The sequence below is a fragment of the Telmatherina bonti genome (assembly GCF_933228915.1).
Source record: "Telmatherina bonti genome assembly, chromosome: 3".
In the NCBI taxonomy this organism is placed as follows: Eukaryota; Metazoa; Chordata; class Actinopteri; order Atheriniformes; family Telmatherinidae; genus Telmatherina; species Telmatherina bonti.
The window spans coordinates 25826792-25852379 of NC_136621.1; the positions used below are offsets into that span (position 1 = coordinate 25826792).

At 39.1% G+C, this 25588-nt stretch overlaps 2 protein-coding genes across 3 annotated transcripts in view; both read left to right on the forward strand.

The window, feature by feature from the left end:
• The window catches only part of LOC306754363 (uncharacterized protein), a 14606-nt gene extending 7349 nt beyond the window's left edge, over positions 1-7257 (forward strand). Inside the window, exons 12-20 of one of the 2 annotated variants that reach the window (XM_079238350.1) lie at positions 151-208; positions 295-343; positions 434-757; positions 930-1025; positions 1517-3101; positions 3794-4395; positions 4522-4592; positions 4702-4789; positions 5140-7257. In XM_079238350.1, coding sequence (XP_079094476.1) covers positions 151-208; positions 295-343; positions 434-757; positions 930-1025; positions 1517-3101; positions 3794-4395; positions 4522-4592; positions 4702-4789; positions 5140-6139 — 3873 coding nt within the window. In that variant the 3' untranslated portion in view covers positions 6140-7257. The remainder of the gene's footprint in view (positions 1-150; positions 209-294; positions 344-433; positions 758-929; positions 1026-1516; positions 3102-3793; positions 4396-4521; positions 4593-4701; positions 4790-5139) is intronic. The other variant, XM_079238351.1, reaches the window with a different exon arrangement.
• Positions 7258-17072: 9815 nt separating this feature from the next.
• LOC306774413 (voltage-dependent T-type calcium channel subunit alpha-1H-like) overlaps positions 17073-25588 on the forward strand; it is a gene marked incomplete at its 3' end in the record, with an annotated part of 51094 nt that continues 42578 nt past the window's right edge. The window contains exons 1-2 of the mRNA XM_079264437.1: positions 17073-17170; positions 19169-19452. Of these exons, the coding sequence (XP_079120563.1) occupies positions 19193-19452 (260 nt within the window). The 5' untranslated portion in view covers positions 17073-17170; positions 19169-19192. The remainder of the gene's footprint in view (positions 17171-19168; positions 19453-25588) is intronic.

Sequence of the window (25588 nt, forward strand, 5' to 3'; positions counted from 1 at the left end):
AATATTTCTTAATCATTAGGGTCTCAATGGAAATTTTAAGTTATTCCCTCTGATATAAACTTAATTGACATCCAAATAAAATGTTTCATTTTAAAACAATTTATCAACTTTCTTGCATCAAACAAAGTTTTACTTTATACTCTTTTACAGAATTACAGTTTACCTGTTGTTGGCCACCTGCCGCCTTCAAGACTACATCATCCACCAGGTCAGAGGCTTAATTTTGTAATATGAGGTCCAGTAAACCTTAAGAAAAAAACTATGAAAGAAAACTGACTGTTTTTGTTGTATCAGGTCACCAGTCACGGCCCAACCACTCTCACAGAGGATCTGGCAGACACTGGTGAGTCTCAACTAGCATTTTGAGCTAATCTGTTAAATGATTGGGTTTTAAAAGTCAGGCTTGTAATTCTTGTCCTGTTCTTTTTATCAGGTACAGAAGTCGAGGGGACCCCCCCTCCACTCACCTGCAGACAGCTCTACCTCCACTGCCCGTTCCTCAAGTCTACCCATCTCCCCTGTACCCGCCCCCGCCACAACCCTATCCCCCTCCATACAGCTCTGGTCCTGGCCTTATCCCTCCACCTGTCATCAGTTACCAGCCACAGGCTGTTTATGTACCTGGGCCACAAGGGCTCAACCCTCCCTGGGTTGCCCCAGGGGCTCAGCCTCCTCTTGTCCCTCTACCACCATCCCTGTCACAGCCATCCCTCTCAAAAGAGGATTTCTATAGACCAAGGCACCACCGACAAGACAAGTGAGTTTTTATAGAACTACCATAACTATAGTAGTTACTGTAGTTGATGTAAAAAAAATTTTTAAATGTTGTCGTTATTGAAAATAAGTTAATTTTGGATTATGAATTTTTTAAACAAGTCCAATGAAATGTATGGGAGTGAAAATTTAATGTTTAATTTTTGTATTTATAGAATTACATCTAAACTGGATGAATTCACTAAAGACTTTCATGAAGAGCTTATTAAGTACAGAAATGCACCAAAGAGACGGAGACGCTCTTATTCCAGGTACTTTCATTTAATTACAGGGACATTCAAGAATTTGTTGCAGTTCTTGTTTGAGGTTGGCCGATTCATGTTGGTAATGTGTTTTTATACAAACCTTTGGATTCTGTGGTATTTGGCTGTGATGGTGAACTATGGCTGCAATTTCTGCCATCTCCCCCAGTCATACATCGGTTTTATATACAGGGTTAATCCAACGAATCACAAGTATTTTCAGTTAAGTCTTTAATCAGCTTTCACTATGCTAAAATTCTGCTAATAAATGGTAGTCATGTCCATATGTGAGTATTATTAAAGTTGCATGTGCGAAAATGTCTACTGAAATGCCAAGGCTCAAATGGATGTTCACTGGTTTATAGTTTCATGCCTGCTTCACATGTTTTTCGCTTTTTATGAAAGAGTTGTGATGCAGTTTGAGGCAGCGGGCACATTTAGCATAAATCAGCAATTCTTAGTTTTATAATCTTTGTTTTCCAACTATTTTCTTCTCTTAGGTCCCGTTCATACAGCCGCTCTCCATTCAGCCGCTCTCCTTTCTCTCGCTCTAGATCTAGATCCAGATCAAGGTCCTACTCTTTTTCCCCAAGCCGATCACGCTCCCGTTCACGTTCCCATGGCAGGTCCTATCCCCGTTCCCCTTATTCTCGGAGAAATGGACGCAGTTATGGACGCTCCAGGTCAAGGTCCCGCTCCCGTTCAAGGTCTTATGTCTACCGGCGCTCAGCCTCACCACACTCTCCTCCTCCCTTCCGGGGAGGCTGGGATGGAGCAGAAGGAGTTGGACCGTACAGGTCTAGGTCGCGGTCCCCTGGTGGCTATCGGAGCCGAAGTCCTGGTGGACGGAAGCCACCTCCTCGGGAGTTACCTCTGTATGACCTGAAGGCACACAGTCCTGGAAGCCATGATCGCTGGGAAAGAGAGAGGTATCGACAGTGGGAGAAAGATTATGCAGACTGGTATAATAAATACTACAAAGACTATGACAGCCAACATCATCCCCTGCATCCCAGAGGTCATGGCAGCAGAGACAGAGAGCGGGACAAAATGTCCTCATCATCCAGAGATTACTCACCCCAGGGGAGAGGAAGACGAGGGAGAGAGGAAAGAGGGGGTCCTCCACACCATATCCCATCAGCTTCCTCATCAGGGACCAAAACCAGTGCTAAAATTATAAAGTCAAAGAAGATTAAAAAGAAGATGTCAGGAGAGGAAGCAGAGTCATCTCAACAGTCCCTGGACAGAGGTGATGCTACTCCTGTCAGAGACGAGCCTATGGACGAAATCGCTGCACACACTAAAACTCCTCCCATTTCTTCAAGGCCTCCAGTTAACACAGCTGTTTCTAAAGTTCCAACCTCCAAAATCACGACTGCAACTGCAAAACCCACAGTCAAGTCGACACCAAAGGTCCAGGCTGATAAGGTGAAAAAAGAGAAGGGTCAGAAGGTGAAGGCTAAAGTTAAGACAGAGGTTGTGAAGGTGAAGAGTGACAAGTTAAAGAAAAAGACAGGAGAGGCTGTGGTAACCAAAAAGAAGGACTCCTCATCCTCCTCCTCTTCCTCTGTTGCTAAACCTTTAAAGACTTCTAAAACAAGACCAGATGATCCCTCTAATTCAACCACACCTAAAAAGGAGAAGAGTAAAAGCTCTGGCATGAGGCCCGCCTTGATGAAAACGCCTCTAATGTCCTCCCAGAATCTTCCTCTACCTCATCCTTCTTTTTCTGATGGCCCTCGGTCTGGGCACGACTTGCGTGGTAGAAGAGATCTTCCACACGGCGCCGGTCAGTTCCCCCTCCCTCACCCACACCGACTCCCACTCCTCCCCCGACCTCCATCCCCAGGGGATAGCCGAATGAGAATAATGGAGGACTGCGGCGTTCTAGTCGGATCTCCGCCAGTAAAGCTTAGGAGAGTTGATGACAGTGGAGTGGATATCCTCTCGCACATGTCCCATCAGCCCCTCCTCCACAGAGGCCCACTCTCTGACAGGTCTAGTTTTCATCCTCTTCAAGGAAGACGTGAGCCGGGCCAGGGAGATGTAGATCGAGGATCTATTAGACCACTGATGGACACTTCGGTGAGTCTTAAATTTTTGTCCCTCTCTTTACGTTAAGGACTGCTTTATTTTAGCACTAATGCATTTTGCTACTATGCAGTAGTTCGAGTACATCATGCAACATCGTTGCTGCAAGAAAACTCCTGTATCTCAGTTGCGATGCTGCTTTTTTCAGTAATTTTTGCCTTCATTCGTGTTCTGAGAGGGATTACTAAGTAGGGTCCATCGTTTCTTCCTGTGTCAGTGTTCCCTCTCTTCACAGATTGCTACTCAGAGAAGGTCCATTAATTCTTTGTTTTTCCTACTGGTTAGACAGGATGCTTAAAAAGACAACTTTTTAACTCTGTTCTCCTCAAATACACAATAATAATGGTCCCTCTTTTCAAGGGAATTAAGTTTTTCCTGGTTTAAGTTCCATATAGAGCCACTTTACTATTAAGTTGCCCAAGTTACAGTATTTCAGACTGAAATTCTTTTAAAATACAAATGTCCGTCATGCAGCTAACATTACTGCTTCTCACAATACCACTACATGTATGTCACAAATCAATGCAATGTCCCGTTTTGTTTTTTAAGTTTACCATTGTAATCCTGTCCTGTCTGACATTTCTTTATCATGCACACAAATTTGCCAGCTCATTGGATGTGTCACATGGTTTTTAGAGTTTGAAAACTGATTACCATAAAAACATTGACACTGCTCTTGTTCACAGAAGCCAGTCAGAAGGATAAAGCTGAACAGAGATCTGGGCAGAAGAGGCAGCTCTGAGACAGCACCCTCAGACCGAACACAGTCCGGTCCGGAGAAGACCACCTCGACGTCAGATCGATCAGTTGCAGCTAATGTCTCTGAAGCTGATAGACTTGGTAGTACAACACAAGGAGCTGGAAGAAAGGAACCATCAGCGTGTACAGAAAGAGGAGTCTCGAGAGAAAGACCAAGCAGTGCTGGAGAAAAACACCACAGCTCAGACAGAGAGCACGACAGGAACTCTGGACAGGACAGAGAGCGAGATAGACCATCTGGTTCAGACAAAGACAAAGATCTTGGGTCTGAAAGGGAGAGGGATAGGGTCTCTGGGTCAGGCTCGCAGAAGCCTGCAGTGAACAGACACACAGAAGGAGAGAGGTCAGTGAAGACTGAAAGAAAAAGCTCCAGCAGAGGAAATGGGGGAGGGAGGTCTGTCAGCTTGGACAAAATGACCATCGGAGAAAAATCCGCCATCACCAAGAAACTGACAGATCATCAGGAGAAGCAAAGTGTGCCCTCCAAGGAGAGAGGGGAGGGGTCAGAAAGAGCTTCTAAATCTGACAGGTTATTACATTTGTATTCTGCTGCTTGTCACAACACTGTCCATATGCAGGACTGAGAGAAAGCATGATATACTGGTCCTGTCTGTGAACACAGTTGTTAATGTAATTATATCCTTCCATTTCCCAGGAGTGAATCCAAGGACAGAACAGAGAGGAGTGTCCTCTCAGGAGAGAAACCAGCTGCTGCTCACAGAGAAGGTAATTTGAAACTCTAAAAATGCATCAAGAGATGATTGATTTTTATCATGTGCCTTTTTAATTAAATGTTCATTGAAATCCATATCTGGGCCTCGTCTCTCTGTTACAGGGGTCAAAGATGGTCAGGAGCCAGCCGCGAAGAGTAAGCCTAGGATCAGTCGTAAGGCGCTACAAAGTCACACAACTAGCTCCACAAGGTGAGTTTGATGTAGTTTTGCTTCCTAGTGACCATTTGAAAATTTAAATAAGTTTATATGTGTGTTTAGTTTTAAATTTATTTTACATGGATTTTGTTTTTGGTATGATGTCTTACTGTAGGCCAAATTTTCATTTTAGTATTAAAAATAATCAGAAATGCTCTTGATTAGCGTGGGATTTTTTTTTCCCTCTTTTATATAAATATTTTCTTCAAATTACTACGTTTTGTAATTAAGGGAGCAAAAAGTGAAATTGTTTCACCGTAACGTTTGCTGTAGTGCATTTCCTGGAGACCAAAACACCGTTCATGAACCAATTTAGTCATCATAAATGTTTTCCTTCACAATAGGTCAACTCAAGAAAAAAAGCAGGACTCTGAGAAACGGCAGAAGAATTTACCCTCTAAACCTGTGGAACAGCCCAAGTCCAGCCCAGTGGTGAGCCGCGTTCACAGCCGAAGTGTCAGCCCGACTCGGAGTCCGGTCAGGGAAGAGCCACTCATTCAGCCACCTCCACGGTCAAAGTGGGAGAGGGAGGACGATGAAGAAGGCCAGGAAGACAGTCTAATAGTACCTGCTAAGGAGCCCTCACCAGTGCTGCAAAGGAGTCGGGGCAAAGAGCATGTGCACATCGAAGCGTCCAAAGCTGTCAGGAGTGAAGCCCGGGAAGTTGCAAGGGAAGAGAGGAAAGGGGCAGTAAGGGAGGAAAAGAAGGGATGGAGAGCACCGAGGGAGGAGGGCAAGGGTGGTAGGACTGCACAAAAAGATGTGGAGAAACCAACCAAAACAAAAACGGTCAAGGAGGAGGGTAGAGGTGCAAAAGAGGAAAAGAGATCATCAGTCTCTGCAGTTAGAGAAGAGGAGAGAAGAGGTGGGCAAAGAGAGGAGGCTCGAGGTGTAACAGGGAAGGAAGAAAAATCAGCAGAAGGCAGAGGGGGAGGACGAGAGGAGAGTCGCGGCCCAGAGCCTAGGAGGCAACGTTTGTGCTCCGATCTGACTCGTGAGACAGACGAGGCAGCCTTTGTGCCAGACTATAGTGAAGGAGAGGGTTCTGAGCCGGAGAGAGGGAAGAGTGGCAGCCTGAGTCAGTCCCTCAGCCAGCCCTCCCACAGCCCCACGCCAAGCAACAACAGCGGTTCAGCTACCACCACAACAGACAAAAAGAAGAAGAAACATAAGAAGCATAAAAAGCACAAGAAGCACAAGAAACATTGTGACCAGGACAAAGAAGGAGATCCTAAGCAGCACAAGCATAAACACAAGAAGAAGAAACACAAGAAGAGCAAAGACAAAGATGGAGAGGAGGATGGAAAGAAGATGGAGAAAGAAGAGGAAGAGGCTCCATGCTAACAGACACAGCTTAGCTTCTTGGCCAAAAGTTGCAACCTCCTCTGTGACGGACATGATGATATAATAAAAGTCAATCCTGCTTCATTTACCGCTGGAAGGAAATGGATAAATCAGCCTTCTGACTTTCCCTGACACCGAGATCCGCTTTGCTGCTGATTCCCCATTTCATGTTGCTGCAAAGCAAAGACATGGATTTTGTTGTGCCTGAAGAGCAGCATCAGGACAGATGCTGCAAAGTGTCATTTAGGTTTAACGCTGCCCTCTGCTGATTTGGGGTCATGAAAAAAGTCTAGATCAATGTGAAGTTAAAATAAAACATAACACCGGAATTATCCTCCGAGGGAAACTTTAAAGCGCTGTTGTGATCAACCTTTAGCTTAGAAAGAATTTGAAAACAGAAATGAATGAATGATAGGAATAAACAACTGTGTACTCAGGGATGTGATTGCTTCTTTGTGAAGAAGGAATTGCTGTTCCTCTTCCTTTAATTCATTTGTAAATGGTGTTTGTAAACTTTTGCTTCACATAATTTTTCCACAGTGGAATTTGCTTACATCCCAGTGTGCTTTTCATTGCTTCAGTATAAAATAACTTTCTCTGCTTTAAAGGCCATTTTTTCTTTTAAGTATGAGACTAGCACTTTCGTATGTTTTAGCACGTTACAAGTTGTATTTCCTATTCTAGACATTTTGAGCATTCAACTTTTTGTCTTTATTTAAGGAAGATATTGGTTTAGCTCAAGTGAAGTTATTTTGGTTATCAAAGTTATTTCAAATCCAAGACTGTTTATCTTGAAGCGTTGTTCAGCCATATTGCCCGAAATCCTGTTGCTACCAGGTAAAAGGGGAGGACACTTCTACGTCTTGGGAAATGCTTAGATGTAAAGAATAATGGCAGGTTCTTGACATTAAAGCAGACCTCTATACATTCATGCCACACTGGATTATGTAAATCAAGGATGTGTTTATTTAATGACAAATCAGTCATTTTGTTCTGAAGGTGCAGTAGCTGTGGATAACCCATCACTTAGTGTGTGTATGTATGTGTTGGTGTGGAAGTGAAATAAGATGGAAATGTGACCAGTTTTTTTTTTGTTTTTTTTTTATCATTAAAATGTTTTGACCTAAATGCTTTGTCTTTGTGTGTGTTTGAACTTGGTCATACATTGACTACACAAAAACATGCACTGTGGTCAGATAACTCAAGGTTGTGAAGCAATAAAACTGTTGACAGAAGTCCCAAAGCTGATGCCAGGTGACACTTTATTGGAGCCACATCAACAGCACATTGAATGTAGAAACTACAATCATTCAGTGAAAAAACTGGACATGGTCCATGTCTGTGGTGCTTTTGAGTGTACTGCTTAATTTAATTTGTGAGAATACAAGAAACCCCTTCGAGGTTGGTTTTTTTTTTTTTGTTTTTTTTTAGGTTTAATTTTTGTTTATACATGTCTGTGAATTAAATTATGAGAATGTTAGTTAAATGTCAACATGGCCTTCCAGTGCATATTTTGTTCCTTAGAACTGATGGTTTTATATTGGCACATTTTTCAGTGCTTTAATAGAAATGTCTTTTTAAAGTATTGTAAATTCATTCAAATAAAAAAACAGACAAAAAATAGATGTATAACTAAAACATGCATATGATGAGGATTAACTGGAATGTTTCCCATTTTAATGGTGATACATTAATTCCCATGTGTTTTCAGTGTTTAGAGAATGCATGTTAATTAGAAAAATGTTTTTTGCCTAATTGTTAAACTAAACTTAAGTGAAAGATGTTTAATGATGAATGTATTTTTAAAAACATCCCATAAAAGATGTACTGTGCATAGAGCATCATACAATATTTAAGCTTGTGGATTTACAGGATTACAATCTCCAAAGCAGTATCTTAGATACATTGATTTTAGGATCTGTGGCAGCTCAGTCTATTATAAACAATGATTTTAAAAAAATTGTCCCATGTGGAAACATGTAGTGGAACAGAATCAACACTGTGGGGTGCTCTAAGTCCCTACACTTTTTAGCATGGGTGGGAAAAACATTACCAAAAAAAAAAAAAAAAATCCTACACGCCTCAGTTCCAAACTATAGCTCCACGTGTCACTATGCTGTTCATGGCAAAGCACACTGCAGTAAGGCTCATCATGTTTGTATGTGCATCTAGTGTAAGGGATGGCGTGACTGCTGGATCACAGGAAACAGGCAGAGGACTGGTGATGGGTTCAAAAAGGGGTTGAAGGAAACAAAAGAGCAGCAGATGTATTTATCCTCAAACAGCAGTGCTTTTAAGCACAGCTCAGTTCGTGCACTGTGCGAGTGTATTTACGTAAGTGCATGTGTGTGTGTGTATATATATATATATATATATATATGTAAGGTCACCTTTAATGGACTCAAAGATCAGTGAAACCATTAGAGAAGATTAACATATTACTTTAACCCTTATCCAGATTATCATTAAAAACTCATTGCTGTTGTGTGCTATTCTGCAAGGTTCACTCTGCATGCGTGGATCTGTGTGTGTGTGTGTGTGTGTGCACCTGTTAGCTGTCTGTGTATTTTTCTGTTTGCGTTTTGTCTTTTAAGCATGACATCATTTGCTATCATCAAGGCTAAAGGTTGCTAAGCAACTTCACTTCTCTGGTGATTGTCAGAGAAGATGCTTCTCTGCTGACTGGCCTACCACCTAACATGGTCTGAGTTTTTTGTGGTGAATAAAATGTCAGAGGGAAAATGCAGGATATGAGCCCAACATGGATTTTCATAGGCCGATGTATGAAACAAAGAGAAAGCACAACAGGGATCTACTGTCTGACAGGTTTTTATGACTCCTAAAACTAATAAAAAGAATGAGTCACTAATGTTGATGCATTATAGAATTCACCCAACCATAACATTGCAAAACATATGAGCGTGAGCAGCCCATTATTCTGGTGAAGAAATTACAAACAACTTTGATTTGAAATTTTCTTTCTTCGTGGCATTTCAAATTCTATCAAAGATATGTTTTATGTAACTGAATGATGATATTAATGGAATCAGAATATGTACAAGATGGCTGAGAAGACAAACATAAGCGGTTAAAAAGGTACTACACTGCTCCCATTACAGATGCACATGTCTGTCGCTACACTCTTAGGGTCACTTAAAAAAACAGATTCACATTTGGACTCTAGGATAAAGAACGAGTACCCAAAGAGAAAAAGCCATGCACACATAAAGAATATTCATCAATATCCCTCCAGAGTTGATAAAGCCTTTCTGATTCAGATTCAGAATAAATACATATCTGGGAAATATATTTTCCATGGCATCATGATGTGCCACATGCAGTCTAAAAAAGCAGACTCTGCTCTGATTGGAGCACTGATTGGCCAAATATGTGAAAGATCGTTTTACTCTTGAATCCAGCAATCTTCAAGGGTCGTGGGTGTGACAGTGTGAAATGGATAGTTAGAATAAAGCCTGGCTTGAAACAGCAGGTCCGTTTTGTTGATGGAAGGATGTCACCATCCAAACTTCTCACACAGGAAATGATTTGTTGTGATTTAAAGAAATACTGTCATTCCATATTATGAAACAATTAATACTCAGATTTGAGCATATACTTGGTAGTTTTTGGTGTGTAATGTATGTTTTTAACTATTAGAAATTTTAGTTTGAGTTTATTGTTTTTTATGACTGAATTGCTCTTATGAAACATTTTTTTTGTTGACTCAGTGTCAACGCATGCATTGCTAACATTGTGTCACAGCTTCACATTTCTTCCAGCCTATGTTTGCCTGTAGGCATGCTGGCATTTGCAAACACAACTGAGAGTTATGAGCTCAAAATGGTTACACTACAGAGTAGAAATTGACATGGAAGGGTAAAGTTTAATGTGTAATCTGGTTGACAAAATTCAGATATTTTAACATGGAGGAATTTGACCTGTCATGCAATATAAGTTGTAGATATTTAATAATGGGCTCATAAAAATGGATTTTCATGACGTGTGCCCAATCCCCTTCCCAGTATCATGTAATTTTAATTAACCTCTCTATAAAAATGTCATTATACACTTTCATATTCATTATGCAATTACAGCCTCCTCAGAATATCTGTATTTTTACTCAGTTTCTTCTAAATGGGACCCTTTTTTTGGACTTCAATTATTCACTGTAACATGCTTCAGTAACTATTTACACACTTTAAATTTTTACTCATTTGAAAATTTGAATTTGCAAGCAATTCATGTGAGAATGTCCTTTATACTTCAGCTTAAAAGGATGAATTAATGTGGTTTATTTCTGTGTTTTAGTTTTATTTGCTTACATTTTTCCTTAATATTGATTTTTGATTATGTATATTTTCCTTGTTTATGTTGGATTGATAAAATTATTTTTTCATGAAAACACCAATTGCAGGTTTCCTAAGAAATACATCCAGGCCCTTTAGGTAAACACCATGACGTTTAGTCAACTACAGTATTTACAGTTAGCTGACACTTTTTTTTTTTTATCCTCGTGCTCGTAAAACCAAAACTTGAAGAAGCTCACGTGGACACCACTGACCACGCCGGCCCATGCATGTGAGTGTGTCCTGTTAACATCTTCATGTACCACCAGGTCAAGTGAAGGAGCAGGACAGCTCAATGTCACTACATATGTCAGCATGTAAAGTGGATTGGGATGTGCCCAGAGGTGGTTGTCATGGAAATGTCAGGAATTGATCAGGATTATTGATCTCTAATCGAATTCCCACAGTGAGTGTGTACGTGTGTGTGTGTGTGTGTGTGTGTGTGTGTGTAGTTGTGATGATGGCATGGGATATAGCGCTTTCCCATATATAAGGTTGTGTGATGGTCACCATGGAAACGCACCCATCGGACGGCAACCGCACACAGATAATAATGTTTGGCCTAGAAACCCATCCTCAACCGATAACAGGAGATGCATTTCTGCATGTGCTGTTGTTTGTATGTGTGTGTGTGTGCATATCTTTTCTAATGTAAAGTAGCATTTTAAAACACCACAATAACAGAGCTGGAGTGAAAAATGCATGAAATGATCCTGTGGAGCAGAAAGTCGCAGGAGTTACACAAGACAGTAAGTGTGAGATGAGTGAGATGAGCTGGAAGGAGAAGAGAAAAAATTGAACAAGAGAGGGAGTGGAAACACACAGCCAGGTAGACCCAGTAACAATTGACGACAACCCAACACACACTTGCACACGCAGAGAGACTTTAAACAATCCTCAGCAGTTTCCTCCACCGGGAGAGAAGATATTAGCTGGAGGTCTTTGTGGTTGAATTTGTCCCAGATATTTTAAACTGTGTTGAGATGCAATGAATCTTTGATATATACTGTAATTGTACCAGCTAAAATAGCTGTGGGTGTTCGTGGGGTATTGCACCGTGTTTCCCCACTCAGAGTGAAAATCTGACAGTCATATCGCATCAGATATATCAGCTGCTGCAAATGACAACATTACATACACTAAAAGAAAAGTCCATGACAATGATCCTGTTTGTGAAACTTCACTGTTCTGCTGGAAAACCTGGCCTTTAACTAACTGTGTGTGCCACCACTCTGCAAAAACAACTCGAGGAGCATGACTTGAGTGCCCTTGGCATTGAACTGTACTTTAAGTTCCCCACATCTCAATCTGATCAAGCATCTGTGGGATGTACGGATGCGTCTGATCCAGAAGACCCCAGTTAGCAAATTGGAATAGCTAAAGAATCATATTATAACCGGTTTGATGTCAAAGTCAGAGCTTTTTAGCTGTAGGAATTGACCCTATATATTTAAGGTTTATATTATTTGAATACTAATATAAATGTAATCATAATATCAGTAGAAAAGTTGGGGGGAAAAGCTATAACATCAATTCATTGCCGTTTTTCTGCCTTTGACTTAGAAATCCTTTCATAAAAGTTGCTCTTCCAGCACCGGCAACTGCCTTGACACAACAAAAAGAAACCTATTTTCCCAATCCATTTTCCTTGAGGACCCTCTTTATGCAACTTCCAAAAAAGCTGTAGACTGTGTGCTTGGCTTTAAGCTTTCATTAGTTACAAGAATGAATCCATTACTGGAGCTCCACCAGCTCACTGATCTCACTTACCGCTCAATACATTGGCAAAAATTGATTAAATGCACAAGATGTGTACCACCATGAACCTTTATTATTATTATTTTTCTAATGTCTCTTAAAGTATTGTATTGAATTGTAAATTTTGATTACCCCCATTTATATACTTTGGAGAAGGTTTCAAAAGTTTGTGTTTTCAGGCTCTTAAAATGCCAGATCCATGTGAATGAGACATTCAAATGATTAAAAAACATAACTTAAGCAGACTCAACTTATTTAACTTGTCTCTGTGTGGGCAGGAGCTTAATTTCAATAATTACACAGACACCTTACAGTGCCTCTCAGTACCCCCTTGAGACGCAGGTTGACAACCACTGTAAGTATCTGACAATAGATGAAGACTATTATACAAATACACAACTTTACATTGCTAACTGAATTAAATGTAAAAAAAACACACCTGTTATGAGTCTGAAACAAGTGGTGAGATTGTGACTAGATCTCACATTTGGTCAGAAAATGAGCAGCTGACATTCATCTTGGTTCTTGGTCCACCTTGAAAACTGTGTTGACCATATGGCTCTTCCATGCTGCAGGGGAAAATGTGTATGTCACATTAATGTTTCACAATTTGAAACTTCTTTGCAATAATATAAAAAAAACTGATAACCAGACTTGTCACAGCTGTTACAGAATTGTATTTTGTTTACAATTATTTAAGATAGTGATGATGTTTTTGTTATAATCCTCAAGTATATTTTCGGAGTCATTTCAAAGAGGTAGTCACAAACACTAAAGTCAACAGTTTTTTAACATTAGATGTAGTTAAGTGATTGATGAAGTAGATGCGCTTTAAAAGACATCATTGTATTGTGCTCTTGTTTTATGATGTGGACATGGCCTGTCTGCCATATACAATTTTTGTTTACAAAGCCTGAAAGGCAAAAAAAAGAAAAGAAAAAAGCCTCTTTTTCTGTCTTGATCTGTGTTCCTGTTTTTATCACCAATTAATGACTGCTATTATTCATTGCGTGTATTTTTTGCAGTTCACTATGATAGGGTCATAAAGATGAACTGAGACAAAAAAATCATTCATCTCCATTATGTCTGACAGTTCATTTTCATGTCAGGTTTAATAATTATGTGTTTCAATTGTATTGTAGAAGATGCCTTTTACCTTTAGATGACTGACTCTGGTAAAATGTCATGAAATATAAACATGGATGTAAACATTAATGTGTTCTGTTGGTGAAGATATACAACCACAAGGTGGTAACTATTAGTATTTTATAATTGCCACATAGTCAACTCAGCTGTACAGACATTATCTGTGCCCACACAGCTGAAACAGCCAGTGCAAGATTGGTAATGATTGTGTGTGTGTGGAGAAAGTAGGTTTTTTTTTGGGTATCTCTGATCCCAAAATCCCCCAACTACCTCAAGTACTTCTCTTAATTGTCCCTCTTTTTTTCCCTTACATCTGGCAACCATTCACTTACTAAAATAGGTGTCATTTTTTGTTCAAGTGTTCTCTGAATTCTGCATCATTGTGAACTCTTTGATGTTACAGAGCTTTGCCTCAAAATCTCAACCTGATATTTATCAAAATAGCCACTACTCAACCTCATTTAAGGAAAATTAGCAAAAAAAATCCCCACAAACACGGTAGTGCATTCATTTTAGAAAAACAGTCAAAGAGCATTTAAAGTTGGTGCTTCCTGTAAGGTGCTTATTAGGGCCTGCAGTTTACACTATTTTGGCCCAAACTGAGATCAAATTGGGAACTGCCAGAGGTCCTTGAGAGAATTCCGATCACACAGAAAAATTAGCCGTGTTGTTTCTGAGTTATTTTTGGAGGCTCAGGATGTTTATTCTGCCCCTTTCCCCTCTATGTTTTGATGGTATCATCAATATTAAAATATCTGCACATCTTTTAATAGAGAAAGAAAAATGGATGTCTTTCAATTTAAGGTATATCATAATGCTGAAAAGTAAAAAATACTTTCCATGCAAGTTCTCCAGCTTTTTATGTGTCACATTTACTATTTATTGGTTTGTAAAGTTCAAACCTCAGTTGGGAAATTTTGTGTGGATTTTGCATGTGTAGTTTCTTGGTGTGTACTCCATTCTCCCCTCATGGTCTAACCACATGCATGTCCAGTTAGCAGTTTCTTGTTTAATTAACTCTTGGCCAATGAGTGTAAGTGAGAAAGAGAGTAAGTGTGAGGTTGTCTTTCTCCCTGAGTTGGACCTGTAATTGGCTGGTGACTTGTCCTGGGTGTACTCCACCGATTTCCTGACATCGGCTGGGATACATCTGGACCCCCTGAACTAAACCTTTATTGCTAACACTGAGTAAAAAAGCAAGAGTTAAACTTTTCTTCACATTTTTCTTTTCCTTTGCACAATAATAAGAAGAATATATATATTTTCATTAAACAAATTTTTGAGTTGATAATAGTAGAGTTACAGTAGTGAAACTGTCAAAATTGAAAACAGTAATAGGATAACAAACACTTTAATACCCTAACCAAGTAAATGCTCAGGCAGGTTTTGTTCCACTATTTCTAACAAAATTAATCAGTCATTGTAAATTTAACACTACCTAAATAATTTAACAACAAACATTCAAAATGCTTCCTCTATTTAGGATGTTTAAATATGAACTCAACACTTAAAACTGGTATATTTCCCCACCACGTTTTACCTACTTTTGTTAAGAAACCAGTGCTATGGAAATCTTATGCAGTGGGTGGTAGTAGTGGTAGAATCAGTCATTAGTAATCCCTTTTCCTCTGAAACCTGACATAGCAAATAAGCAGATTTGAAGGTATTGTGTTGGATCTTTCTGGGTTTAGGGAGTTGACATCCCTACTTGTGACTGTGGAGCACTGTCTCACATATGACAACACCCTCTACCCACACACTCATTCATGCTGTCCAGGGCTGCTGACTTGTGAAATAACTGCCAAGCAGAGACTGGATGAGGGATATTCGGAAGGGGTGTACCATCAGGCAAAGGAGAGCAAAGGGACAAGTCACATGCTCTGACTCACTCTGTCAGAGTCAAGTTATGCAATACTAAGAATAGGCTTCTTCTACAGTAAAAACCTTCAAAATAAAGCAGTCATTAGAAATTGTTGCTTTTCTTGTTCAGACTGCAGACATCCACAATAAACCTGTATTACTATGGAGCTACTTGTATGCAATTAAATTAGTTAAGCCTCCCATTTAAAGATAAGAAATATTTCAGAGAGAAAACCTTACACTGAACTTTAAAAAGTCTCATTTCAAGAATACGTACACTTTTAAAGTAGTCAAACTGAACTTTGATAGATTTTTGCAGTTGACTGCCCTTCATGAGGGTTATTTTGGCATCCATCTTGCATTGTCTCGCTCTCCTGAGCCCTTATGGATGGTAAAAGCCAGTGCCAAAGTTGGGACTTGTTTTATCTTTTGCACTGTCACTTTCTTTCTTTCTTTTCTTGCTTCCTTGTGTGTGGAATTGAACCTAAGTTGTTTTTCAGCCCCAGGGTGTAGCAGGGCAATGAAAGCAATGTGCATAATGAATGCTAGTGTGCCAACAAAACAAGTTCAAAATAGGTTGGAAACGTAAGCGGTGCTGATTCAGTTAAATCAAAGAGTATCTCAAGGGTAAGACCAACACGAAAAATGTAATACATGTCCATAAACTGACACTGACACGTCAAATAAAATTGTTGCCTCAGTTTACCTTGCATTGGTGTATGAAAAATTTTAGTTGTTTTAAGGCAAACTTCACCTACAAGTTTTAGCTAAGCACCAAACAAAATGTTTGTATTGACAAAAAGAAGCTTTCATTTCTCATCAAAATCTTTTGGATTCATATTTTACTGACCGGCTGATTTATTTATTTTTTTAAATGTTACACATCTGTAAACAGCATAAAGTTGAGGCTCTTGTTCAGATCTTTTTAATTTATATTTGAACCCAGAAGGTTTTTTTTTATTTTTTATTTTTTATTTTTATCGTTTATTACCTCCTTGTATTTTTTTGTATTTATATTTTAATTATATCTTAATCCTGAAGTCTCAGTTTTTTTACTCTCAAATTTATCATGTTTTTTCCCCTCATGTATTTATGCTTTCCTTTATCTTTCTCACTTTAGCTTTACAAGTAAAAGTTAAATGGTAGTACCACTTTAAACCAGATGTTTTGTAAAGGTTTTTTTTTTTTTTTTTTTTTAAATTCTTTTTGATTGTTTTTGGTTTTTCAGAGGGAAAAACCTTTATTTATGAAAAAATATATATTTGAAAAAATTATTAAAGAAATAATCTACAATTTTAATTTCAATTCAGGTCAGGAATTCAGCCTTCTCGAGATTAATAGGAAAATATATTAGCTAGAGACTATGGAACTATATTAGCTGGTAGCCTGGATAAACACTGACTGCCAATGACACAGCGATGCGGTTTCGCTTCGGTTGCGCCTCAAAAGGAATTTTTGTCTCTTTAATTCTCATATCTCAGTGTCAAACCAAAGACACACTCTCATTTATACGAACTTCCTGGATCACACTGTCTTATTTTAAAAGTAAAATGTGAATATTTCCGGTTTGCATCCGTCTGGCTGACTTGACAGAGCTCTGTTCCCCAGTACGCATGAACTCCTGTACCTGACACCGCGGAGCGCGTCCAGTGGCTGAGTGGACGCTGACGCACGGGAGGCTGCTAACTCGTATTGACTTTTCCCAGTTTATTCAAACTTGTGCGTCTCATCCTTGCTATATTTTCCCTTCTTTTTCATCCGCCCTACTGACGGACTGAGTTTGGATATCTGCGGGGTTGGGGGGGTAAGAGGAGGTAGAGGACCACCGAGCGGCTCTCAGATGGAGCACCAGGGCTCCGGGAGCTCGGGGCGCACGGCGAACCCTGTGTGACTGAAACTGTTCTATGGACGCTGCTCCCTGGTAAGAATGTCAGGCAAAGTTTTTGCTTTTTGGTGCTATTATGTACTTTTATTGTTGTCTTGTCCCATTGTGTGCGCGAAGAAAACCCCGTGGCACGGTGGAAAATGTCCAGATCTTATGATGTCGATCTTTGTCAATGGCGGTGTATCTTCCGCCAAAAAGGGAGAAAATATCAATTTTTTTTTTCTAGGCATGCAATTATAAAGTCTTTAGAGTTGCATGAAATCAGTCAACATTACTGGAAAGGCCAGATCTTTGTAGATTTATTGTAATTTCACAAAGAGAGTGAAAGATGTTAGTTTTAGTTTTTACACATTTAATTATAGGCTTACTGAGACCATTTTTCCTTTGACTTCTTCGACACAACTGCTGGATATTAAACATGTTTTAATATGTATCTGGTTGGCGTTTAAGAAAACGTAGATCACCCCAGTGGGCAGAACAAATGCTATATTTGATAGAGATGTGCAGCTTCCTTTGCTTTTATTCATCAGAAGGTTCTGTTCTTAATACTAGGTGAGGATTCAAGGCAATAAATGCTGTATTGTTTGACTGTAAAGCGTTTTAATGAGTTTCAGAGGTTTTCTAGACGTACAAATAATTAGTATTGTGTTCTGGTGACTGGTTGAGAATCACAATGATTATATATTTTTACTATAGCCTGACTGTTAACAAGGAGGCTTGTAATGAATCATGTTTGAAAGAACTCATCAGCAGGCTCATAGCAGTGTAGAAGAACAGCTTTTTCCTTCATGGTTAATTGATGTCTAACCAATAGCCACCAGTGAATCACAATTAAAAAAAAAAAAGTTTTTTTTAATTTCATTTTTTTAAAATTCAATTTGATTAAAAGCCTGAAACTCCAGCCCTGGACTCATTTAACAGTCTGTTCCAAGTTTAGAAAAGAGGGATAGTTGCAGATTCAGTCTCATTATTCTCATCAAACAAACACACAGATATACTCCTTTTTTACCTGTGAACTTGCACGCCAGCTTTTGTGTTATATTCTCACACAGACACCAGAACATATTGCATCGACTCAAGGTTGGCTCATTTTACCAAAATAATTCAGTTAATGCCCCAACTTCAAAATAAATTAGTCGCTTTGGAGTAAATTTTTCAGAGTCTCTGGAGTGATAAGCAAAGGAAGGAGCACATGGCAAACCAGTGGGCAGCATTTCTGTGTACTTATGAGACTGTGGACTGTGTCACATGCTCCAACTTCCACCATATTTGTGCCAAGCTCCACTGCATACTTCCCAGTAGAGAAGGAAATCTAAAAATGAAAAAGAAAATAGGAATCTGCTCATATGTGATCACATGTTTAATTCAAAGTGAGATTATCATTCAATTTGACATTGCCTAGATGATATTTCAGTGCTCAGAGAAATCTGTTAGTGCTTTTGAAAAATTAACCACAGGCTGCTGCAGCTTATGATGAGATTTTATCATAAATTGGCAGTCAGAGAAACAACTCATCGACTTGGTAATTCTCATAATGATCAGGGTCAATTCATTATGAATAAAAGAAAAATAAATTAAATAACTGGCCAGATCATTACACAACACCAGCAGTTGTCTAAGGCATTTTATCTTTGTATGTACAAATTGTTTAAACCCAGTCTGGATTAGAAGCATCAAGCCTAATGGCCAGTTGTCATCACAGAATAGTACAGCTGTAGGATTATTATCAAGAGGTTTAAGTGCTTCCTGTTGCCCTGTCTGCGCCTATTCCCATTTTTATTTATTCACTGTGTTTATATTTTCGTGAAGTTAAATTTTGTACACACGATTGCTGGCTGGTTGTGAAAAAAAAAAGAAAAAGACAAAGGTAGGTTTGTTACTGTGCTTCTTTGCCTGGGGACAGGCTAAACAGTCAGCACAGCTCCAGTTTGTTGGGAGCTGCAGGGGAGAAACAGTAGAAACACACATGGTTAAACATATAACCATTCATGAGTGGCTGTGCCCTGAACAAGCTGCCCCTGCACTGCTTTTTAGGTTCAGGCTGTTCCCAGCACGGCCATGACGGGGATCCAGGAGCCCGAACTGCATGAGCAGCACGGAGGACTAACTAAGGAGGGAGAGGATGAGGAGGAAGAGGGGGAGAAGGTACATGTGTCAGTTGAAAGAGAGGAGTGGGAGCACAAAGAGTTGGAAGAGGAAGAAGGGGAAGAGGAGGTAAAGGAAGAGCTGCCATATCCCTCCCTAGCGCCAGTGGTTCTTTTGGCTCTGACCCAAACCAGCCCTCCCCGCTCCTGGTGCCTTCGAGCTGTCTGCCACCCATATCCTTCACTGCTAGTTACACACCTGAAGCGCTGTGAACATGTGTGTGACTGTGCAAAAAGTTTTTCTCTGTTTATAATATGAGAGACACATTGTCTGTGTTTCTACTCTGTACTTTCTCAGCGCTGTTGTACATACAAGGCAACATGCGTCTAGATGTTTATATGCTCTTTAAACACAAGAAAGGTGGGACAAAGGTCAGCACTGTGCATGTCTTTGTCTATGTGTGTGTCGATATGCGTCCGTGTACGCGTATGAGAATGTGTGTTTATTTGTGTTCTGAGGAGCTCAGGTATTTCCTTGGACCCATTAGCTGTAGGAAAACATGGCTAACATTTTTTCCTGATTGGAGGTTTCCATAGTGACAAGCCCTAATGAATCTCCAGGGTTACAGCTGCCTGTCAGTTGCATTGTTACTTGCCTCTATTTATATGGTAGAAGGAGTTACAAAAAAATAGTAGAAGACTCATGTCACCTCGCAAACCTGGCTCTGCGTCTGTCTTCATTGTCTCACATCCCATTCTCCTCACCGACTCTCTTTCCCTGCCTCAGCTTCTTCCCAGTTCTGCTGTAGACGTGAAGGTGTGAGTGTGTGTAGGTGTGGTTATCGGTGTTGTAAAGTCTGTGAGCAGCTATGAATACTCTGAAGCGTGTATAAGCATCAGCAACACCTCAGGGATTTGTTGATGCTCTCAAAATTGAATATTTTCCACAGCTTGTGACTCTATATGAGCTTGCCACTGTATATGTGTGTGTGTGTATGTTTGTGTGTGGTTATACACTTGTCACGTCTGTGGGTATTTGCCAGTCAGCACTCTGTGTACTCTATAAAATATAAATACATAATTGCTGAATAAATAAAGTGTACACCAAAAGGAAAATAAGAAAACAAGTACAAATGCCCTCAACCTTGCTTCTCTGTAGGATGATGGGCTGTTACCATGGTCACATCCTAGATCATTGTAGGCTCACTGTGTCAGCACTAACTTACATACACACATTTGCAGAGGCAAGCCAGCATGCAGACTCACAAGCTAGTAAATGCCCGTACACAAACGAGGGAATCTCCCCAGGAGAGGCTTTTTAGAGGAATCACCTGGTTGCTTGGCAACAGGGTAGCTCTGCCCCAACGACCTGGTTACTTCCGCTTGCAGTCCTGTTTTCATGTGACTTTGTCTGTCTGTCTTTCTATTTGTTTCTGTGTCCATGCAACACAGTTACTGGCAAGTAAATCGTTTTATGTTCATGCATCCTGAACATATTTCTCTGCCCACCCTTTTACTGCCTGTGAGTGGCTTGTTTTCGCTTTACTGTGAGTGATCTGCAGGGGAAGTAATGTGGCTGGACATTGTTCGACAGGGACATTAATGCAAGCACACTAGGGGGGTGGGCTGTCCTCAAGAACTCAAAGTCCCATTTTTCCTAAGGTAACCGCTCCCTCTATTCTGATTTTTTTATTCTACTTTTACCAGCTCAGATAATATTGTAAATTAATTACCAGCCTCCTCACTTCATTTTCATCCCTCTACAAAAAACCAATAATGTTGCTTTGTGTATTGTTTACAACACTCTGTATTTGGTTACCCTACATCTAACCAAATAACAAGAAGACTAGCTGTTGGTATTATATAACAACTTTTCGTCCTCCATCTAAGCTCCTTTTTTTTTTCTTTTTCACCATTTCATGTCTTCTTTTGGGAAGGAGATGTCAACTATACTTTAAGTATGGGGCAATGTTCTTGCTGAGCTTTTCATGTGGCATGCACCCTGCTCCTTTAATGTAATGCAAGACAATTACATATAGATGCACATAATTTGTGGGCAAGTACGTTCACACATATGCAGATATACGTCACATATACAGGGCATAAGTTATTCAGCAGTGCATGAAACATTCAGACCTTTCCTTTTGTTTAAAGATAAGAAAAGCTGACTCTGTCACTCTTTTACAAGTACCTTTTTGGGCTGCCTTTTTATTTTTATTTTGCTGTACAAATTATGCTTCTCATTTTCTAAATCCCTCTTCTCTGTATCAGTCCCTTGTTTCCAGTTTATCCGCTTTCTTTTTACCTTTCCTAAACTGTACATCTTAAAATGGTTGAGTTGTGTGTATGTGTATAGGTGTGTGTGTGAAGACATCTTATTCAAAGTAGGATGAGCTGTCAGGATCATTTCAGCCAATTAATTCTGGCAAGTGTTTCCATGGTTACCAACTGTCACACCAATAAGGGGTGGAGCCAGTGGACTTGACAACTTGACTTGGCCCACTATTATATCTTCACACACACACACAGACACACACACTGCATATGGAAGACTTTAACTAGGTTATGTTTAATCAAGTCTGTGTGTTTGGATGCCAAAGTGGCGATGAGGGGACAAGCATCAGACTAGTGAGCAGTAGTCCACAGTTCTCTCCCAATAAAGCCACATGTCCTACCACTTTCTGGCAAGTTACCCTATAAAGGGAGGTTAGAAATTGTATTGTTTTTCTTTATTGATACTTCATAAATTATTTCCTATTTTATAAGGTTGTCAATTTGCATTTGCTTTGTGTTGATGGGGGTTGCAAAGTTAATGTGAGAAACAAGCTTGCCTTCATTAATCAGATCGACAGATGAAATATTTGAAGATATTAAAGTTCTTATAAAATAATATGTTAATATAAAGTTAAAGAATAGCCGTCTAATTAACTAAAAGTCACCAAAAGAGAATTTCTGAGAGTAAAGTCTTAACATTTATTAAAAAATAGTGAAAAATTAAATATCATTTGAAGATAAAATGGTAGTAGTACATTATTCTTCTCAATGAACAACATTGACTCACTTTGCATGGTTGGATAACCTCCATCACACCAGCACATTGCTAAACTAGTTTTACTGGGACATAAGCCAAGGGATTGATTTGCTGTCATTTGAGTTTTACCAATGTATATCCTATATTTGGTTTTAGATTTATTTAGATTGATATCTATGAGGATAAATTATTTTTATTCTAATGTACACTTTCAATGCACTACAGTTAAATGATTGATGTTAAAACACGTTAGGGAGGAAACAAGAATCAAGGATATAATAATAATAATATATACATGCCTCTAACACTTTTTACAGTCCAAGTTGCACAAACAATAACAACGGTAAACAAAACAAAGCAAAAATAAACTTAGAAAATGATAAAACTAGCAGTGGAATTGGTGTGTTGAGCAACGGCATGATCATTTGATCTTTTGTGTTATTGTTTGTGTAGCATCACAGATTGCCAATTAATGCTGCATGACTGGATCTACCATGTACATCCTTTAAAGATTTTTTACAGTCATCAGGGCATATTGTGACAGGACATTGCATGCAACATGGTTTTTTAGCTGTAACCAAACAGAGCTCAATCAATTTTGGTAATCATGATGCCACAAATTTGAAGCTGCTTCTGACACCATAAAACATCACTGGTATTATTTTTTAGGAGGCTCCTAATATCTGTTGATATCTGTGCTAATGACTGCTTTTAAAGGAGAGTAAATAGGATGATGAATCCGTCAACCCACACTACCATCAACAAAGTGAACCCTATGAAAAATATACAAAAAGCACATAAAAGATACTTTTGTTTTATCCAAGGGGTCTTATTAATGAAAATACTTTCCATCAACACACTTAGCGTATTGTTAATGAGCTGAAAATAAAAAATGGATTTTAAGAGCTTTTCTTTTTGTCAAACAGCCAAAAGTAACCAGAAAGTCCAAAGATTTATCTTATTAACTCTTTCTATGAAGAAAAATAAAGCAAAAAAACATGCATTTTTCTGTTGCTTTGTGCAATTATATAAAAATTCAATATTTTTTTAACTAATGACCTGACAATACAGTGACAGCAGTAAAACAGCCAAAAGTAGAAGCAGTACTGAGAGAACAAACTTTTACTTTTCGGGAAACACAAACCTTGAGGTGGAGATACATTAGGCAGCTTTTTTTCCCACAAATTTTTAATAAAATTCATTATGGTCACTGAAGAAATAACTCAATGTTTAAAGGATTAAAGAGAAACATGATCAAAATTTCAAGTTTGAATAATTCTATGCAAAAAGGTTAGAAAGCTGTTTTCATCAATATTCAATTACTTTGAGTGTAAAACTAAAAACTATTAAAACTATTCACAATTTACTTTATTGTGGAACTGTTATAGGCACACTATTCCAATAAAATCATATTTATTGAAAGGATGCATTCTTGCGAAACAGTTTACTTGAGTGAAATTTAATGTAATCCATCGCACATCAAGCTAAGACTCCTGGGAGATGCTCATTGATTTGCAACAGCAGAATACCGCAAATTACTGACTAGCTGAATTACCTTAAGTAGTTCAATTAGTCTTTTATTGCATGTCCCATTTGTACACTTCTTATACAAAAGCATAAAGAAAAATATTTGTATGTCTTGTGACTTAAAGACATAAATTCCCTCAGATCACAGGCTAAACAGGTCATGAACTAAAACATCTACCAAACAGAGGTCTCACATTGTATTTATAGCAGCTCCAGATGTTTGTGATATCTACTCTCCTATTCCAGATTGGAGTGTGGGTTCAAACACACAAATTAAGATAAAATTTGAATAAGATTTACGATTTTAATACAACATATTAGGTGTAAAGTTTGTTGTTTGATCTTGTACCTTCAAGTGAGTAATGTGAAGCTTGAAGCAGTGTTTCAGCCACGGTGCCGTGGCACCATGGTGTTCTGTGAGAGATCATCAGGTGTGCCATTAGAAATTATTCAATTTCACCTAATTGGTCTGAAAAGTACAGTGAAACATCATAAAATGTCTTTTTCTTGTATTTATCTAATTTCTATTCAAGACACGTTGACAAGATGGACTTATATATAATTACTTTAGACTTTTTTTTTAAAAAAAGATTTTTAGTTTTTGGTCCACCTTGTGATTTTTTAGTGCAAAAAGAAGTGTACCATGGCTCAAAAAAGGCTGAAAAACACTTGCTTAAAGAGGCAGACGCTTAGAAAGGTTGTTTCACACAGAAGTTGAGCTGAGAGGCCTTATGTAGAATCAGACTACTCTTGCAAAGCATGTCTTTCAGAGAATAATAATTAAAGGGAAAATGAACATAATATGCTCCTTTGGTGGTTTAAAACTGTTAAATAAAACTGTCAGTTAAAACATGTAATCTATTATAAAGTGTGCCTCGTGAGACCAGTGCTACATTGGAAATTTTACAACCTTCTGTGTATCCACAGCCTTCTCTATCCCTGTGGATGATCCTTTTAACTTAATGAACATTTCACATGAAAATGTTCCCACATGCTGGCCTTAGCATGTGTATCCTAGCCAAGAGTGGATGATGATGCCAGAAAGATCAGGGTGATGTGATCTGATTTGATTTATAATGTCTGCCTGACCTTTATTACCTGTGTTGGCACTCAAGGAGAGAGAGTTCAAGAGAGGGAAGAGTATGAGAGGAGAGCCAGGAGGGGAGATGGGGAAAGGGGGCAGTGGGGGGTTGAAGATGAGAGGATGATGCAATTAGGAGAGAAGACAAGACGTGGAAGCCATGCAACAGTGGCTGTTGTTTACACTTAAAAGACGGGGTCTTAGCCCTCCCTTTTAGCTGTGGTTTCTTTAACTTAAGCATTAAATATTTCTTCTTCACCTCTTCGGTTGAACCCTTGTCTTGACTCTTTTTTTCCCCCTTTATCGCTTCATCCACCCTGACTGTCTCTCTGCATCTTCATTCTCTCCAATGATGTTAATTATTAAGTGTAGTTGTGTTTTATCTGTTGGCTGAGACTCAGGTTTATGACATAGACTGGAACTCTACCCAAGGGCGATCTTATATGGAGATGGTAGAAATAGATGAGCAAAGGCGTTCCGAGGAGAAAAGAGATTGCATGTGCACGAGAGTCGAAAGGGAGAAGCGAGAGATATGCAAGAAGTCATACGGAAATGAAGATGGAAAATTATGCTGCGCTATATAAAGGAAAAGGGAGAGACAGCAAGAGGAGCAAAGCAAAGAGAAAAATAATTGGGCCAAAGAGAGGAAAATGAGAGATGATGGAGAGAAAGGTTGAGTGTGAGAGGAGATAAAGGAAAAGCAATGGAGAGTGTGAAACAGAGGAAAGGAC